Source organism: Fistularia commersonii, chromosome 18, assembly GCF_037954325.1.
Source record: "Fistularia commersonii isolate RoL2024-O1a breed Wild chromosome 18, RoL_Fcom_v1.0, whole genome shotgun sequence".
In the NCBI taxonomy this organism is placed as follows: domain Eukaryota; kingdom Metazoa; phylum Chordata; class Actinopteri; order Syngnathiformes; family Fistulariidae; genus Fistularia; species Fistularia commersonii.
The window spans coordinates 4,003,928-4,023,651 of record NC_141301.1 but is presented as its reverse complement, the minus strand read 5'-3'; the positions used below and the strand labels follow the sequence as shown (position 1 = coordinate 4,023,651).

Sequence of the window (19,724 nt, the reverse complement as noted above, 5' to 3'; positions counted from 1 at the left end):
CAATAGCTGTGGTGTAATTTCATGTAAAATGAAATGTTGACTTTATTCCCTCTATTAGAATCGTTAGATTACCTACAGCTGTCTTTCCCTCCTTCCCCCCCTCCCAAATGTCTTACCTGGAGCTTTCAAAAAAAAAAAAAAAGTGCATCGTTACCCTAGCGGTGTTTTTTTTTTTTTTTTTTTACGGTGTGCGAGACGTCTTTTGGCTTGCACGGCGATCCAGCTGGACCCGGACGTCACATGCGAGGCTATTATCACCCCATAAATCTACGCAGATCTCAATAAACTTCTCTTTCACTCTATTCAATTGTGCTAACGTTGATGTGGGCCGCCATTAAATTTTAAGGAGGAACCAAAAAAAAAAAAAAAAAAAAAAAAAAAAAGAAAGAAACAACCCTGGCCCTATTTAATTTTGACTTAATGCCTCGGGGATGTGTGTCATGCCACACACGGATACAACCATTATCTCTGCCCAGTGTGTCTGCAGGTCGGACCGAACCTGCAGACACACAGCGATGCTGCATCCAGTGGCATCTCTAGACCAGTTTAAATTCCATTATTTAGTTTCTTTTGACCTCTGAGCTGCAGCTTCCAGGTAAGAAAGCTGCTATTGATTACATTACCAGCCTCCCGTCGCCCCTCCCCCATCCTCTGTAACTGATTCAGTCCTAGTGAGTATATTAATATTGACCGCCAATATGCCTGCAGGGCTTTTATATTGGACCCGGTGATGGAAAAGGCAGAGAAAGCAATTTAGTCGTCGCTAAACGTATGGTTAATGGGAGTAATTTTGTTGCCTTAAGAACAGATGGAAATGAAAGAGTTGCCAAAGGGCAAAGACCCAGCGAGGGCGTCGGTACAATATTGAACTTATGACTGAAAATGAGGTTAAATAATTCACCGCGAGGTTTGTTGCAATATGAAATTACCGAATGAGCGTCCCATAAACGACCGGCCATATTCATTTGTTTTTTTTTACTCTTTTTCATCTTTATAGCCACCGAATGGAGGGTCTCAAATATGAGACTAAAATATCAATATGTTCCAACCTCTGTTATATTAATCGCTGGAAAGTGTAGAGGATGCTTAGGTTCACCGGACCTGCGGAAATGAAATTTTAACCGTCATTAATTTACATTTTAAATTAAAACCAAAAAAGTCAATCAGTTCCTCCCCCAGGGGGCAGTTGCAGAGACATATAAAAACAGCAAATATAGGAATAATGTGCTCCAAAAAGGTAGAGAAACCTTTTGGAGCAATTATCCTAATTGAAATATTAATTTTTAAGAAGTAAATATAAGCAAAACATTTGTCACACCGATTCTTTAATGTAATGAAACCAGACAAGTAGGCTTACAATATATAAATTACAGAAATTTTCGGACCTCGATCCTTTATTTTTGATCCAGAGTTTATTCTGGCAATGAATGGACAGTTCAATGTCATTTGCTGGTTGCAATCAAAACCCAGGTCTTCACTTCATGTTGATGGTTGATCATTTATGCCCAACGTTGCTCCAAATATATAGTAATAAGGTTTATATGTGCTAGTTTTTTTCTTTTTTTGGATGTTATTTGGTATGCTAATTGTGCTGGGACACCTTCCTTATTATAACTCACTATGCCTAATGTTATTCCAAGCACCCATTCATGAAATACTTCAATATAATATTGTTTTCTATGTTTAAAAAATATATATGTATAATAATCCCTTCCATTTTTTTTAAACAGGGATCATTTCTAGAACGTCCCCGAAACATGGCTTGATTTTAAGTCGATCAGATTCGTTCTGCAGCCAGTCCCTGTCCTCCTGCGGCTTGTCAAGTGCCTTGATTGGCCAAACGGCATTTGTTTTGTTTTCCAGCCAATCACAGAAGAGTATAGGTGGGCGTTGCCTAAAGTCCAAAGGGGAGCTCATCGGATATTGCAGAAAGGTCACATGGAAAATATACAAATCCAAGATTTCAGTTAATAATTGTTTGTTTTACTGAAAATTGGCGAGAACTCACCTTTTTCCCCCGGAATTCATAATGTCAATTCAGTTTATAAAATATTGAGCTTTTTGGAGAAAAGTTTTTAATTACCTTGTGTGTCATGAAGCGTTTTGTGAAATATTGCCATGTTTTGTGAAATATTGAACTGATTTTTTTTTTTTTTCTTTTTTTTAATTTTATTTCAAAGTGTTCTGTGAAATATCGAAAAAACCTTCAGGGAAATTCTGGAGTGTTTTGTGAAATGCCAAAGTGTTCTGACAAACGCCGGTGTGTTTTGACTCCCCTGGCCACGGTGGATGATAATGATTTTCTGCACTGCAACATTTTTTTTTTTTTTATGGTTAATTCCATGTGCTGATAATTCTGATAATACCACGTGTTTGTCGGTATCTTTAATTAGCAGAGCCGGGCAGCTCGGACAGGAACACAGAGGCGGCGGTGCTGAGTAAAGACCTCGGCATGCCGGGTGTAAATCAGGTCAGCCGGGGTTAATCCGCATGGATTACCCACAACATTTAGCAGGAGACACACACATCTCCTCCTTCCGTCCTCGGCACGCCATTCTGTTCACCCCACCCACCCCTCCCACTATAAACCTGTGCATTTCAGATAGAAGACAGCACAACGGGAACTTTTTAAGGATTCGGGGAGAATACAGTAATTGGGTCTGACAGTTAAATCCCACAGTAAAGCCGCTTGTCCACCCTGAACTCTCCCCCAGCCTCTCTGCCAGCCTGCCGCCCTAATGGGGGAATTTAAGAGACAAATTGATAACTGTTAATTATGCTCAGCAAGACAAGCAAGGAATATATCCCAGTCCCAGTCTGCCCCCCATTAAAAAAAAAAAAGAAGAAAAATAAGAGTGAATATCATCAGAGAAATAAAGAAAAAATATTTTATCTTTATAAAATCAACATTAATGGAAAATTATTATCAAATAAATGAATAAACAAACGTGGAAGAATGGATGGATGGATGGATGGATGGATGGATGGATGGATGGATGGATGGATGGATGGATGGATGGATGGATGGATGGATGGATGGATGGATGGATGGATGGATGGATGGATAGATAGATAGATAGATAGATAGATAGATAGATAGATAGATAGATAGATAGATAGATAGATAGATAGATAGATAGATAGATAGATAGATAGATAGATAGATAGATAGATAGATAGATAGATAGATAGATAAAATTGACCTTGTGTGCAGGATAAGCATTATAGATACTGGATGGATGAATGAATTCTACTACTACTAATAATAATAATCACGATTAATATGAACTATCTCACAAAATAGGTATTTAATAAATATATCATTATCAGTATTATTATTACATTACATTACATTACAGTAATTTAGCAGACACTTTTATCCAAAGCGACTTACGAAAATTGCAATTCAATAACCGAAGACCCAAAGTATCAGTGGTTGTTATTCAGAAGTCACCACTCTGCCAAATAGCCATCTCAAAACCATATACAGTACATACATACATTCATTATTATTATTATTATTATTATTATTATTTAGGGTGGCATGGTGGCACAGTGGGTACTTCTTTGACCTCAAGACAGCTTCTGGTTCAAGTCTAATCAGGGAATTTCTGTGTGCAGTTCTCAGATTTTTCCTAACACATTTGAAAACATGCTGTAGGTCCATTCATTCATTTATTATTATTATTATTATTATTATTATCTACCGCTTATCCGACACTTAGGGTCAAGGGGGATGCTGGGGGAGCAAATCGCAGCTGTCATTGGGTGAGATGCTGTCGGTTCATTGGAGAAAATAAATCACCCAATGTGAATGAGAGGGTGAATAGTTGATTGTCTGTATATTTGACCTTAAGATCGCCTTGCAACAAGTCCAGGATATACCGGATCTCACCAAATGTACCTTACGACTGCGAGTGCATGATAAGCATGATGAATGAATGAATGAATGAATGTATTGTGGCAGGCTCTGCAATGCAGAGGTTTCTCAACTTGCTGGAAATCTGATGTATTGAAAATTATTCATGTTTTGCACTAAATATTGGTCTAAACCTGTGGTTTTGCTACAAAGTACGCTTTCACAAAACCCAAGTAGGGAGACGGGAACGTGCGTGTAATTTCTCAAAATAGTTTTCAAAGATGACAAAGAATTTCAAGCATTTCAGTTCTCTTTTTTGAGTGGAAAATGAAGCGACTGGCATCGAAAGACGTGCAGTCACGCTGGAACGCCGAAGATGACATTTCCGTAGGTCACGAGATGAAAAGAAAACATGCAAAACATGCAAACATTCAGTCATTCCTGCTTTCGCCGGTCAATCACGGGGCTACATTTACAGACATATAACAATTCACACGTCCGATTAATTCATAGTGTCCATTTAACCTATTTTGAAGTGCGAGCGGCGCTAACCACTGCGTCATCTTAGGCAGAAAAACTTAAAATGGACATTAAATACGATCCCTTCATCTATTCAGTGCCTAATCCTTAACATACCCAGCGACGCATTGGAGGTTAGCGGTCGTTTTTGTGTCCGTTAGCCAAACCTTCTGAAATTGTTTAACTCTGACCTTTCCTCACTGCGGGTGTCGCCGGTGTATAGATTTCAAAAAGAGAAAAAAAAAAAAACTGTTTGGTGCAAAGTGTTGCATAAAATGCCATTTAACTGATCCAATGAAAAAGTAGCCTCCTTCAAGTCAGTCCATATGGTTGCGATTGAAGCGGCATTAAGAGCGAGAAAAAAGATAGAGCGCATACGGATTTACAGTTACGCCGACTGTAGATTTTAACATGTGCATATAAATCCTTTCGTGGACTTTTTCCCTTTGCGTCTTTTTTCTATCTGCTCGGCCAAAACGTCCTCCCCGATCCTCAGATCTGACACGCTCGCCGCCTGCGCCGAATGCCCAGTAAAGCTTCCGCAAATGCAGAACAGCCTACGAGACGCAGAACGTCCTAATCAGTGACTCGGCTTCTCGTTTCGGTTTAACTTGAACCTCTGTTCTGCTAAGTTGATGCTATTTGTGATACTTCCATCAATCTTTAGCGCGTAGGCCCGTATATCGGGAGTTGAAAGCGTGACAAAACACTGGATTTATATAGATGTACCAAACACCAACCAGGTCACGGGGCCGCGGAAGTTAGAGCTGTTTGTTGTTGGGTTCCAACTCTTATCTCCCTTTTTGGCCGTGCTTTTCAGACTCTTTGCTGTGAAAGAATTGATTAGAGGTCGTGGAAAACAAAGGAGTCATAGTTTGGGGTCGGGTCCAAACCTGTCTTTTTGCCAGGTGGACGACGGCGGGAGGATGGAAGACAATCATCACCCACCCTCTGGATTGGATGTCGCAATACTTTATAAACTACATGAGGCAATGTTTCGACCCCCTCTGGGCCTTATTCAGTTCTTTTTGTCCAAACACACCGCAGTCAGAAGGGGTGTACTCACATAAATATCACTCTCATGGGTAAATAGAAATGACTGTTCTATTTTGAGTTTTCTGCTCGGTCTCATTTTGCTGTTCGTACTGTATTTTGCTCTAATTTGGCTCGGTGGCTTTATCAGACCTCTTTAACGTGAAACAGCTGCTCGTCGTCGTTCGTGTGTATTGTTTTTTTCTTTGGTGTCCTGTAAACCGAGTAAATGAGAAGGAGTACCGTTTCGATGTTTCGCTTTTACTACATCTCGACAACTTTCCTGTCAAGTCACGCGCGTTATCCCGATGAATAGGAAGCAAAACAGTTACGTCGGACTTATTGTCATAAAAATCATCGGCCTTCTTTAGATTTTATCATGCCCATGATATTGGACCATGGAACAATAACAGCTCATTTAAAAGAAATTTGATGTACTGTACGGTTAAAGAACAAGCAAATTTTGTTTTTCGGGGACATAATATTGTGTATTTGCAAAAGTGTTTCATGTATAACTCCATTATTTTCCAATGCTGTTGGGTTTCTCTATGCTTTAATGCTTTAATATAAGCAAAGTGGAAATGGTCACCCATTCACACACACGCTTGCACACCGATGGCTGCAGAGCGTGCCATGCAAGGCGCTAACCAGGCCATTGTGAGCAACCTGGGGGCCGCCGGGGATCGATTTGCTAACCTTTGTTTATATTTGTTTTGTTTTTTTTCCCCATAATAATGCAAAACTAATACACAAACCATGTACATACAAACTCGCCACTTGCTAAGAGTAGCATATGGTGCTGCAGTCAAAAGCCTTGTGTGCATTCTGCCATTGAGTAAAAAAAAAATAGCATTACTGTTATTTTTTTTTATTTTTTATTTCTCTTCCAGCCTGTGGGCGCCCTCAATCCAAAACGTGCCGCATTCTTCGCCCAAAGCTACGAGTCATGGGAAGACAACCAGACGCCACCTTGTCACTATGACTCCCACTACTCCACAGCTGCCTCTGCCCTCCACTGGCTCATCAGAATAGTGAGTAAAAATTACCCATTCCGCCGCTGCCGCGCATTCGACTGCCTTTCGAAATCCCCCGGCTTAGTCAAGCATCCGAGAAGGAATGAAGTCAAACCCGCATTCTCAGACAGCTTTTCATTTTTCCGAGTCTGCATTAGTTGATTGTCACTTGTCAGAGTTGATGATGCCGTTACTTTGAGGTCTGTCGGCTTCCGCGAAGGATACAGCTCAACATCTCAATTTGCCCGGGCCCGAGTTAGACCAATGGCACTCAGAAAACACATTTCACAGGCCAGTAAACCGGCATATGTGAACTAAATAAAGAGTGGCTGGGTAATGATTTACAGAGGCCGCTGTGACAGGTTTATGTGTTTCAGGCAACCCAGTGAACGCCGGAGACATGTCCATCAAGGTTACTCAGCACTGTCCTCATTTACTCTGGAGGAAAGGGGGGAGGAAAGGGGGTACACGTGCCCTCGCTCGCTCTGCTCACCACCGAAACAGGCCCTCGCACGATCAGCTCGTGTGGTTTTGATGTTCCCAGTCAGTTTATTAATTTTTCAAGACTTTTATGTAGATTTTTTTTACACCGTTCCCTCCTTCCCCTCCTCCATGATTAGCGAAAAAAGCGGCCGATGAGTGGAGGAGGTCCCTCGACGGTGGTTAAAGAGTGGCCTCTGTAGGGCTTGTTCCCAAAATTCCCGTCTCTCGCTGCGGCGAGCGGTCTAGCCACGGCGACCGGCACCGCACGAAATCTACGACCGAGAAAACGGCGTTTTATCCACTCATCATCGTCGTCATACCTTACCGTCCTCAGGGGGAAACGGTCTAATTAGGTCTCCCCTCGGGCTTGGATTCTCTGTCTGCCACAAAAAACATAACCGTAATATATCGCAGACGTTTCCGCATGCATTTTGAATTAAGCTGCATGATAATCAAGTTAGCCACGATAAAATGTATTGTGTTTGTTAGAGTTGTAAAAACATGGTTGATCGGATTTGTACTGTCATCATTATTGGTTACTGTTTTTTTTTTTTTTCCTTTTTCTTCAGGAGCCCTTTACCACGTTCTTCGTCAGCGCCAATAATAACAAATTTGACCATCCGGACCGCAGCTTTTCTTCCATAGCGCGCTCCTGGAGGAACTGTCAGAGGGACACCTCTGACGTGAAGGTGAGAAATCATTAAAACCGAACACTCACATTTCCGCTGGTATATTCCATTTTAATAACTTCAAGCTATATTTGAAATCGTCACTCTTTTATTGCGGTTTAAAGCTGATGTTACGAGCATTTGGGTGTTACATGCACGGATTCAGTTGCAATAATAATAAATATCAGTATATGTTCTCCGCGCAAAAAAATGTTTGTTTCAATGGCACTACTATGATATACTAATCCTACTCCTGCAGCAATGCAAAAATATATGCAATCAATTAAAGATACCCCTATGAAAACAGTGAGTCTCGTGTTACATGCTTAATGTTACATGCTACATTTGGGTGTTACATGCACAGATTCAGTTGCAATAATAATAAATATCAGTTTGCAGTATATATTCTCCAGGCAAAAATATGTGTGTTTAAATGGCACTACTATGATATACTAATCCTACTCCAGCAGCAATGCAAAAATATATGCCATCAATTATAGATACTCTTATTCAAACAGTGAGTCTCGTGTTACATGCTTAATGTCACATGTTACATTTGGGTGTTGCATGCACAGACTCAGTTAGAATAATAATAAATATCAGTCGGCAGTGTATATATTCTCTTGGCAAAAACTGTGTTCAAATGGCAGAACAATGATACAGTCTACTCCTACAGCAATGCAAAAATATATACCATCAATTATAAATGCCCCTATCCAAAGAGTGAATCGCGAAGAAGTAAAACATACAGGAATAGCGCGAGCTCTTAAAAATCGCATATTTGCTTTATCTGTCGTGGAAAAACAATGCCGTCTCGGCGGTGGACTGATCTCGTATTTCTGCTCGCGAGCGCCGGAGTTTGAACAAAGGCTGCCTTCGAAAGGAGAGACAAAGCCCCCCTCCTCCCCCCCGTTCCCTCCGCAAATCCACACAGCAGTCGCCGAAAAAACGCTGAACCCCGCTGATTTGCCTCCATTTTGCCCACTGCATAACACGCAGCAGGAATACGCGCTGACCTCAAAGTGTCATATATTTCTAGCACACCCTGTTTCGGGTAGTGTTGCCCCGGGCAATTAATAAAGCATTAATGACAAAACCTATTTAAAATGTAGTCTTTTATGTACGGACAGGGGTTTTTCGCTTGCCAGAATCGGGGCGAGGGCGGCGGGGAATTTATGCGAGGCAGATGCAGAAAGCTGGAAGGCAGCGGGCAGACGAATAGTCAAACGCCACCCTGTTAACAAATACAGCACTACTTCCAACTACTTGTACTGCTATGTCGGGACGGATTTGTTTATACTGACATGAGACGGTTACTGATCTATTAGGAGTGGCATTATGCTGTGGAGGACAATGCTGGATTATCAGCGGTATTTCATAATGTATTAGGAGCCGAGGTGTATTATGCAAGAGGCTTTTTGCTCTACTCACGGTGCAAGAGAGGTCAACTGTGTTGCAATACCTCTTTCAAATTCATTAGAGCATTCAAAATCAGTATTTTTGATTGCTTATGTCATTTAACATTTGGATAAATTCATTTCATGTTTTGCACGAATAGGATTTTTTAAATTTTTTTTATTGTCTTTAATTGCTGAAAATTAATTAAAACCAGGGCCATAGTGAGAAAGCAGAAAACAATCTGCGTCGCCGCGTAGCGAGTGAAACTGAGCGCAGATTCCAGGGGGTCGGGGTCAGCTACGGCCCACTAACCCAAGCAGGCCATCAGGCGTCTGATTAAAAGGCAGCTTGTTTTTTACCGGGGTCTTTCCTTCATTAACCCCGGCCTCCTCCGGCAGTAACAACAACAAGGCCGAAGGATGTCAAAAACCCTGACGGGGATGACCTCCTAAAAGACCAAGTCAAATGGAAAGTAGGACCTCACCTCTACGGCCACCCCGTCATTAATGCGCACATGGGCTTGTTTATTTCTGCGCGTGTGTTCGCAGCGTTATATCGAACTGGCACAGCCACCCAACGGCAAACGGACTTTTTCTTTTGCAAGTACAGACACACACACACACACACACACACACACACACACATAGCCTGCCATCATGCTGTCTGAGAAAATCCAGCAGCACTCCGCCGGTGACAGATTGTGACGAACATGTCATTAAGGTGACACGGTGTAAAGCTATGGAGGCTCGTGTGATTGACTTGTTAGCCCATTACGATGCTGTTGCAGAATTAATAGCTGCCATGGGATGGCGGCTTGAAAACGGAGCTGGCGGTTTTAACGGCTTGGCGGTGAGTTACAGCAGGAAGTTTACGAAGGTAAAAAAAAAAAAAAAAAAAAAAAATTGGGTGGGGGGAGGTCGCGAGTGTATTTAAGGGGGTCCAACAGAGAGAAATAGCCACATTTCCCCTTTCCTGGTCGTGCGCCGAAGGTGAAATGTGACCAACAGCAGACCGAGCCGGGTTATATTGGCCTGTACCATGTCACGCTAACTCGTCCTGTCAAAGCCATGTGATTTATTGGGGGCTCAAAAGCTCGCAAATTATGGCTCCCCGCCGGCATACTTAAAACCCCGCGGTGCCAGTGAATCCCAACGAGCCCGGTGCGAGGAATTAAAGTATTTTGCGCAGGGGCTTCATAATCTGAGATTAGGAGACAACAAGCATAATTTAACTTGTCTTGTGCATGAGTTTTTTAATGAGGACAGAGGCTGGAACATCGACATTCCTGGTGTGCATATGCCTCATTGTATAGAGGCTTAACTCACTCATCCTTTCTTGGCTCTATGATCATCAGGACAAGGGATCAGACTGGAGACTGCAAATTCACAGGCGGTGTAAGCAGTTTACGCCACCCCACCTTTTCCCAGAAGCTCCTTAAAGGGAAACAAATGCTCACGAGAATTATGGAGATGGTGACCGAGTCGGCCGAACAAAAGAAACACGTCTCAATGTTTACAAAGGTTAATTTCAACTTCACTATACTGATCACAATACTGGTCACAAAGTCAATGCTAACACAAGCTGCTAGCAATTTTGGGAGTGGATACAAGTACGTAGCTCCAATATTAGCATCTCCGTGGTCGTCTGGCAGAGGAGGTCCATCCGAGCGTTGTCTTTGACCTCACATTTGGCATTCCTTTCATTTTTTTGAACTAGAAAATGGTGGTGCACAAAGGACTCCGTTGGTTAAATATGTGTATTGACATGTATTTGCTTATGTCAAGATCCTTTCTGAAAACCATCCTTTAAGCTAGTGCCTAAACTACACTTGGGTCCAAACATTAACTAGGAGGACGCCCAAAAATAAATATTTGCTGACTATCATGTGCATTCTTTTATTTTTGTTTACATTTAGTATTCTGCACGAAATTTACTTTTCATTTTGTGACTCTTCTGGAGTCAGGTCCTTCAACTGCACGTCATATAACAGTGCACGCAATATGGCAGCATCCTTGGCGCACTTGTTTGCTAGCGCCGCTGTCAAATGCCAGCTTTTTCTTCTTTTTCAAGTATCTTTCCACATTTATTTTCCTCATAATATGTCTTTATTAACCCACCTATGTCTCTTCAATGTTACAGACACCTTCTATCCTATCTAGCACTCACTGCGGACAGCAAAGTAGGCCTCCCTACAGCGCTAATGACAATACAACCATTAAATCCTGAAAGGATAATAGCCAAGCGTGTCATGTATGGAGACATTTAAGCTAAAAATAGTTTTGCTTCTTTTGCAGGTTAACTCAATGGGAAAAGGGTTTTTTGGGACTTTAAATTATTTTTTAAGTACTTCAACATGGCAGTGCCAGTCATACTTGTGATAACTCTTTGTACCTCCAGAGGTAGCAGTAAGCTAAGGTGTAGAATTGAGTCCATGGTGGTTTGTATTCTTTATTTGTTCGGTGATTTCGCTTTGTGAATAATATTTTCTTACAAGGAAAGTATTGACTTTTCCAAAACAGAAGCAATAAGCAAAAGTGAAAAAAAAAAAAAAAGCTTAGCATCACATTATGGTGACAGTCCCAAGGAGAAAGGCACCTGCTGCTCTTTGAAATTTAATTGGGCCAACTTGAAACGCTCAAACAGCATGGTTGTAATTGAATATGATGCTAATAATAAAAAAAAAAAGGGGGTCATATGGTTACACATTTGCAAAATCTGCACCTGCCCCGCGAGCGCGGCGCTTTCTAACCTGAACCCATCAACGAACACCCGACCAACAGAGATCAAACGGGAGTTCGGAGGGGTCGCGAGGCCATCGAGGTTCCTGAGTTGACATTTCGGTGACTCTGCTTGTGACAGGAAGACTTCCTGTCCAGGAACGCCCGACCGTCTCCTCCAAATCTAGCAGTCCGACATTTTTAAACAAACGGAGAATGTTAAATATCTTAATATTCAAACCACGCAGGAAGGTTCTGTCAAAACAGCGGATATTCCGTTTTAGGGATATCGGAAAGTATATCAGCGGAGCGGGATTTTGCCGGGCTCTCCATAGGGGGCTTCTTTACCATCCTCCACAGCGAGGTCTTAACCCCATCACAAGAGCGAGGACCAGAAAGAAGAAGAGGGAAAAAAACAGCCCACCTCAGTTCCAGTTTCATTTAACACGCCTAACACCTCGACCTGGGATAACCGAACCAGCACCTCTCGCCGCCTTTTTCGCGGCCCGCTGTTTAGTTTGTTTGTCTTACCTTTCCCCTCGCATTCTCACTTCATCCGAGTGGGATATCGATTCTTCTTTTTTCTCTGCTCTGCGCTGTAGATGGTTGGTCGGTAACGTGGTAAGAAAAGAAAAAAGAAGTACGAACTCCTGTGCATCAGCATTGTTCATTGTTTTTTTTCTTTTAAACAAAGGAGCTGGTTCCAGAGTTCTACTACCTCCCTGAGATGTTCGTCAACAGCAATGGCTACCATCTTGGAATGAGGGAGGACCGGACCATGGTGGGTGACGTGGACCTGCCAGCGTGGGCCAAGAAACCCGAGGACTTTGTCCGGATTAACCGGATGGTGAGGCCTATAATCTATAATTAATACACATTTAATGATAAAATGTTGCTCTGATAAATGTATCACTGTAAGGAATTAGCAGAAATCGAAATTCAAATAATAATCCAAAAAGAAAATCCACCTCTCGAACACTCGGCTTGTGTTTAGAGAGCCCCCCCCCCAAAAAAACTGTATTTTTTTTTGTTTTTGTTTTTTTTTGATTATCATGCAGTCTTAACCCTTGTGTGATCTTAACATTGTGTTTACTCCCCTTGTCCTACGGGTCAAAAATGACCCATAAGACAATTTTTGTAACCTAGTGGTGAACAGCCCACATGGGCATGAACAAAAACATGAACAAAAAAGAAGTATCACTTTTTCTAATTATGGGGTCTCTTTAGGAAAAGTCATAAAATTTCAAGTTGGAAAAAAATAGGTTAAGGGTTTTTTTCTACAGCTAAACATTGGAGTGGGTCACTTTTGACCCACAAGGGTTAATTTGGCAGGAACACAAGTTGCACAATGAAGAATATATATGACAGAAATAAATATTTTACATCTAATTACCCCGTGTTTATTGCCACACTGTCGCAATTAAACACAGTCTCACGCAATTGTTAATAATTAAAGTGACATCGGCCTGCTTTTCTTCACATTACGATGAATAGCAGTAATATGCATCTCTTGTTAATGATGTAGTATTTTGACATCTGCAGCCCATTTTAGAAACTCTAAAAGGATTCTCTGTGTTTTGCCCTGTCCCCCTGCAGGATAGCGGTGCAATCACAACTGTAGGGGGATACGCCACAGTGTTATGCTACATTAAAATCATCTAAATGTATGGTTTAGCTCGTTAGCATAGCATAGCATGGTGTAGTTAAAGTTGGATGACTCGCACCAAGTTGCTGATACCTGTGTATTTCAAACCCAGGTTATTGGGTACTCCGCATATTGTCGTTTTCCCTAAAGTAAGCTGGCAGCAAAAGAACCGAGATTTCGTCACTTCGGTTATGACTCAAAGAGGTCGGCGTTTCACAGTTTTCGTAAATGCACGGATGAAGCAATGGATAAATTGATGTTGGATAAAATGCAATTCAGATAAAGGTGATCGATTACTCCGGGGTCTTCGTGAACCGAATTGACCGGGCGGGAAAACATTGTATTTTGCCGTTCCTTTCACAAGTGAGTAGAATAACCCAGGACAGATGCTGGGTTTTATAAGAAATATAAATGATATACTGCATACATTCTATTCCTTCTCAGCCCATTTCCCATCATCCCTGTAAAAACGGGGCGTCTGTCTCGAGCCTTGTTTTGTCCTCGGGCCAAATAGCAGTAAAAATGAAGGGATGAAATTAAGGGTGTGCAGTTTCTGTCGAGAATTTGTCCCATCCCTTTTATTTCCTTCATCCTTGTGAGCCCTCCTCGTCCTCATGAGCAGCACAGCGTTGCGCGCCGTGTCACGAGAGCACAAGCAGATAGTGCTGTCTTTATAATGCAAAATAGCAAACAGTGCAGTATATAGTGTCGATATGCAAAATACGGTGAGATGACGCGTGTAAATGACTCACGATCGACTTTTTTCCATGCACCCATGAATAAATCCATGCCGCTTTCTCACCTTCCAGTAACTTTGTGTCTCCTCGAGCATCTAATAAAGCGCTCCGCTCAATCGTAACATTGTACCCCTGACCTCGGTAAAGTCACTCAAGGCCAAGATGGAGGGCAAGTTTGCCCTATAGTGTTACATCCTGCGACGCCGGGCCTCATCCCTTTCGGCTCGTGTGAAGGACCCTCTCTGTATCGCGTGTGTGAACGTCTGTGTGTGCACGTCTACTACCCGCAGCCTATCAAGTCTCCCCTGAAATCCCGGCGGGATTCGGAGGAGAACTCAGACGCAGAAACGGAGATCTGGTGCCAGTCGTGGAGAGAAAAAAAAATGTTCCTCTTGCTTAAATACTGGGTCACATATTGAAGAAACCCTTAGTTACGCTTTCATTAAGTGTACTCATGTATAAATACATAGACGACAATGATGAATGAAAATCCCTGTGTGGAATAGTTATGGTAATGTAAAATTGTAAAGTTCAGTCGATGCGGTAAAAAATAATAGTTAATCTAAAATACAGAATCTTTTCATGTTCTATATTAATATCTGTATTTTTTCAACAACTTTTATCACCAAGACTGGTTGCTGAGATGTGAGATAAAAAGCAGAGAGAATTGAATGCTCCTCACTCTTTTTAGCGTTATGATGAATTAATTTATCAAATTAATTATTGGAGCCTTTAATATTAATCTAATTCATCGATTAATATTAAAGGCCCAGAAGTCGTTCCAATAACAACTTGATGGCTTGGTACCTTTTCGCAAAAAATCAGTCAACAGACAAAATATTTTCTTTTTTAAAAATGTTTTTCACATAGTTTATATCAGGTCGATCCTGATCTACTGGTCAATAGCAAAGGTAACGCGAGTCGATTGCGGAGCCCTTCCTTTCAAAAAAACTGTACCACGCGCAAAAAATTAACAAAAATTAAAAATAGGCTGTTAGGCTATCATCCATCCCCACTGTGCAATTGGAGCACTTGATTGACTGACGTATTTGAGGCTGGGCTACCTGTTTTTTTGTTTGTTTTTTGGCTGGGCTGCCTTCCTTTTTTTTTAGTATGTTTTTTCTGGCTGGGCTACCTGTTTTTTTTTTTTTTTTTTGGCTTGGCTACCTGTTTTTTTTTTGGCAGGGCTACCAGTTTTTTTGTTTTTTTTTGGTTTGTTTGTTTTTAGCTGGGCTACCTGTTTTGTTTTTTTCCGCCGGGCTACCATTTTTTGTTTTTTTTTTCGGCTGGGCTAACTGTTTTTTTTTTTGTTTTTTTGTTATTTTTGGCTGGGCTACCTTTTTTTGTTTTGACTGGACTACCTGTTTTTTTTTTTTGGCTGGGCTACCTGTTTTTTTGTTTGTTTGTTTTTTGGCTTGGCTACCTGTTTTTTGTGTGTTTGTTTTTTGTTTTGGGCTGGGCTACCTGTTTTCTTTTGTTTTTTTGGCTATCTTTGGCTACCTTTTGTGCTACCTGTTTTTTTCTTTTGGTATGTTTTGTTTTGGCTGGGTTACCTGTTTGACTTGAGCCCATTCAGTGCAACATGTCATCAGAACAAGGCAATGGCCAAAAATGCACATAATTGTATTGAGCCATACATGTTCATGCTGTTATGCCAGACAAACAATACATATTTGAAATATTAAGCATACTCGGTGTGTGTATATTTTTATAATTACATATAAATATGCATAGTAATGTATAAATATGCATTTTTATTTTATTGCTTTTATTGCTAGTAGATCATTTTGACTCGGTTATTTTAGGCGTAGCTCCCAAGCCAAAAAATTGCGGGCACCCATGCTTAATATCTTGAGGTGAGCGGAGGACACTGGGTTTAGACCGGAGGTTGTGTGGGAACACACTTGACCTTTTCAGTCGGCGTGACAGAACTGAGCTGGTCTTATGGAAGTGACCTTTCTCCACGCTCGACCATCACCACCACCGCCACAGCCGGGCAGGGGTCTGTCCGTCTGTCTGTCTGGCTGGCTGTCTGGCTGGAACGGTGTATGGGGCGGAGGTTGTTTTTTTTGTAGACATGTATGCACCTCCAAAAAACAAGGTGACTAGATGCCTGGAAAAAAAGGAGGGATTACCCGGTGATATTTTCTCGCTGTTGAAGGATGCATGTGTGATGTTGCCTCGCATGGTTACATCCACGGAACCGTGTATCTGAGCGCCTGCAAAATCACAGTCTCTGCCTCCATTTTTTTTTTTGGTTTCTCTTTTGTTCTGTTTCCTCGCTAGCCCACACTCCGTCGCCGTCTATTATTTCATTTTTTTGTCTGCGAACCTCTCCCCTCCTCCGACTCCCTCTCTCTCTCTCTCTCTCTCGCTCTCGCTCTGCCTCCCACTTCCTATTTTTGCATGTGCCACTTTCAATTGAAGTGATATGCCCCGTGGCAAACTCTGCCTCCGTGTGCTCGAGCAGGCTTTGTTGGTAATGGCTGTTATTCCTGACGCTCGGGGAGGAGTGTAAATTCCTCCAGCAAAGCCTTACACCGGCATGCATAGGAATTATAATTGTACCCCATTGTGCTGCAATGCATCCAGCCTCCACTCCGAGATACATATTAACCAGCCTAAAATCTTATCCGCAATCTCTCCCTTTTTACAGCCTACGAGAAACCTCATCTCCTCTGTTATTCTCACCAGTAATTCATCAATGTTGTTCCTGCGGGTAGTTTTACCGTAAAGCGGATTCTTGTTAGCGGCGGATGGATTTTCCCGCACAGATAGCGGGTCGCCGTTGTAATTGGACCGAGAAATATGACACGGCGGTCTTCTTCATCTTTGCCCGTAATCCTCCCGTGACCCTCGACGGCGGCGGCAATAAGTAAAATACTTGTCAATACTTCCCATAAGCCCTTTCCCTTTACAGCTCCCGTTGTAATAGGTTCAGCCGTGATGCCGATAGGTCATGCGTGTGTGTGTGCGTGTGTTGTGCTCGGCGTTGTGTGAAAACACGATTTGTTGTTGCGTCTCCATTGCACCGACGGTATGCCTCTCACCTCTAATTGCCCCGTGCTTCTCTTGACAGGCCCTGGAAAGCGAGTTTGTGTCGTGTCAGCTGCATCAGTGGATCGACCTTATTTTCGGATACAAACAGCGGGGCCCGGAGGCGGTGCGCGCCCTCAACGTCTTTCACTACCTGAGCTACGAGGGCTCCGTCAGCCTGGACGGCATCGCTGACCCTTCGCTCAGAGAGGTAAGGCCGTCACGCACGCATCGCCATGGCGACCGAGACCACCACCCCCCCACACCTCTTACTCACCGCAAGGCGCGACTTCCTTCCCTTCCCTTTTGTCCAGGCATGTGCCGGGGGCCCCGGGAGCGTTCGCATCACGCATCCGTCAATCACCGATCGCGTGACGTGAGAGACGACAGCAGAGCCACTGACTCATCAAACCTGCGTCGCAACCATCAGACTTTTCTTATTTCCTCTTCCCCTCCCGCAACTATTTTTAATTATCCGTCCGTCCGGTTGATTTTCTTCGCCGCTGATTATATTCCGACGGCCCGATCGGATCGGCACGTCCGGCGGGGCTCTTTGATCAATCGACAGGAGGTCGACCAGTCAATCGGGGAGGGAGCGGATCCCCTTGTTCTTAAGTAATTAATTGAATGTTTATGAGCTCCGGCGTACAACTCGGGAATCGCTCATTTGCGAAAAAGAGGCTGGGGGGGGAGGCGGGATAGAAACCGCGGCAGCTGGTACGCATTGTGGTTCTTTCCGGGGCGAGCTCGTCTCTCTCTCTCTGTGATATCCACCATCTGCTGTCTGCAAAACAAGTCATTTATATACTGTCACCTCCAAGAGCGCCTTTATTTATCAAGTGACCATTATGCAAATCACCTGCCCGGAAATTCAGTTGATCTAAATACAAAAACAGTTCGGTGGAAGAGTTTTCCTCCCGTCATTTGCAGAGATTATTTTTCTTTTTATTGTTTTTTTTTTTTTTTTTTTTTTTTTAACAGGTTGAGGGTTCGTAGCTGTCTCTCACCTCGCCTGAGCTGACAGCGCTGTTAGTCAGAAGCGCATCGGGGAAGCCTGCAACTCAGACTGCCTAATTGCGCGAGTCGTTACCGCCGCCGCCACCGCCACAGCCATGGTGACACCTGGCCGCATTTGCGACTAGAGGAGGACCAAAATAAAGCGAGCGATAATTAAGATGAGGTTTTTCGCATATTCAGACGTCGCTATTCAGAAATGAATTATCGTTAAATAATTTGAGATGAAAAAAGTTACCTCCGAAGCATCTTGTTGGTGATATCAGCCGGAAAATATTATTCTCCGAATAACGTCATTTCGGCGTGACGCCCGGCCGCGTCAGTCATGAGGTCCAGGGAAAGCTGCCCGGCGAAACGCCTCGCTTGAACCCGGCGAAATGTGACGATCTACTCCGGGGTATTGATTCATCCTGGAGCCTGACAGGTGAAAACCGCAGATCCGGCGCAAGTCGCGGCAATTAAGGCGTTTCGAAATGTTGAGAAATTAGAGATAGTTTCCGTCCGCGCTTCGGATGGGAATAATGACACCCCTGACACGGACACCGGGGCCCTTCTGGTTGAGGGCGCCGTGACAGCTCTACTGGGCACGCCGCCGGAACAGCAGTCCTTCTTTGCCGCGGTGCTTCTCCTGACAGCTTCCTCTTATGGAAAAACATGACAGCAACCCCCTTGATTCAGACCCTGCGGTGTCACTCAGAAGTAAACAGACAAATTATTCATCAGTGGGACTCTTTTCCTCCTCAGCTGCCCGACCCCCTCCTCTCCCCCTTCGGACTATTTATCGGATTGACAAAGACAACGGGCGAAAGGGGGCCACCGATCGTCTTAACGTATTCAAATCGCGTTCACCTTTTTTTCCGACGAAGCCGGAAGAGAGTTTTCGGAAAACAACCCCCTCTTCCCCCTAAGGCGGCGAAGACAATCGGCCCACGTGGGATACGTTGCGTGACACGCTTCTGCGTTCGGCGGCTCATAAGTTTAGCTTTTACAAACACCCCTCGGGGCAGAACCTTTGTTTTTAGTCCAGGATTAAAATAAGATCTGGATGAGTTTATCTAATACAGTGATTTTTGGCCGCCGCGGCGTCACATGAGAGAACCCGGCCATAATAAAATCAGGAAGAGGATAAAAACCGCACGAGTGGTCGGCACGTGTTTATGTACGCGGGCAGGTACGGCATCTGCAGCGTTACTGACCCGCGTATACGACCCGAAAGCAAGAACAGCCCGAGAAAGCAATTTGTCAGCACGTGTCCATCCGAAGCTTAAAGGTGGACTAGCTTCATATTTGCAGTTGCCACGGCAGGATCTCGTGTGTCATGACTCAGCCCCCCTCTGCTGTTTTGTAGGTCAACACAAGGCCGCGTCCGCGTTCAGTCTGACAAAGCTGTTATGTTGCAGCAGCACGCCGGAGGATGCTGTCCTCCGTCACCGGTTCGGCGAGCTTGTTTTTTCCAGCGCCGTGGAAATCCCACGCAGACAAAGTCGGAAAAAGCAAACGGTTGTTACGACAGACGTTCCCTCTAATTTTTGCAAGCTGTGGCCGCACACCGGTATTATATCTTCCATTTAGTCCATATTTTTCCATCAGAAAACTCGCTTGC

General features: G+C 43.3%; 1 protein-coding gene across 1 annotated transcript in view; it reads left to right on the top strand.

Annotated features, from left to right (window-relative positions):
* Positions 1-19,724, top strand: part of nbeab (neurobeachin b) — a 141,054-nt gene that overhangs the window by 103,073 nt on the left and 18,257 nt on the right. Inside the window, exons 20-23 of the mRNA XM_086164077.1 lie at positions 6,301-6,441; positions 7,476-7,595; positions 12,384-12,536; positions 17,151-17,318. Coding sequence (XP_086020203.1) covers positions 6,301-6,441; positions 7,476-7,595; positions 12,384-12,536; positions 17,151-17,318 — 582 coding nt within the window. The remainder of the gene's footprint in view (positions 1-6,300; positions 6,442-7,475; positions 7,596-12,383; positions 12,537-17,150; positions 17,319-19,724) is intronic.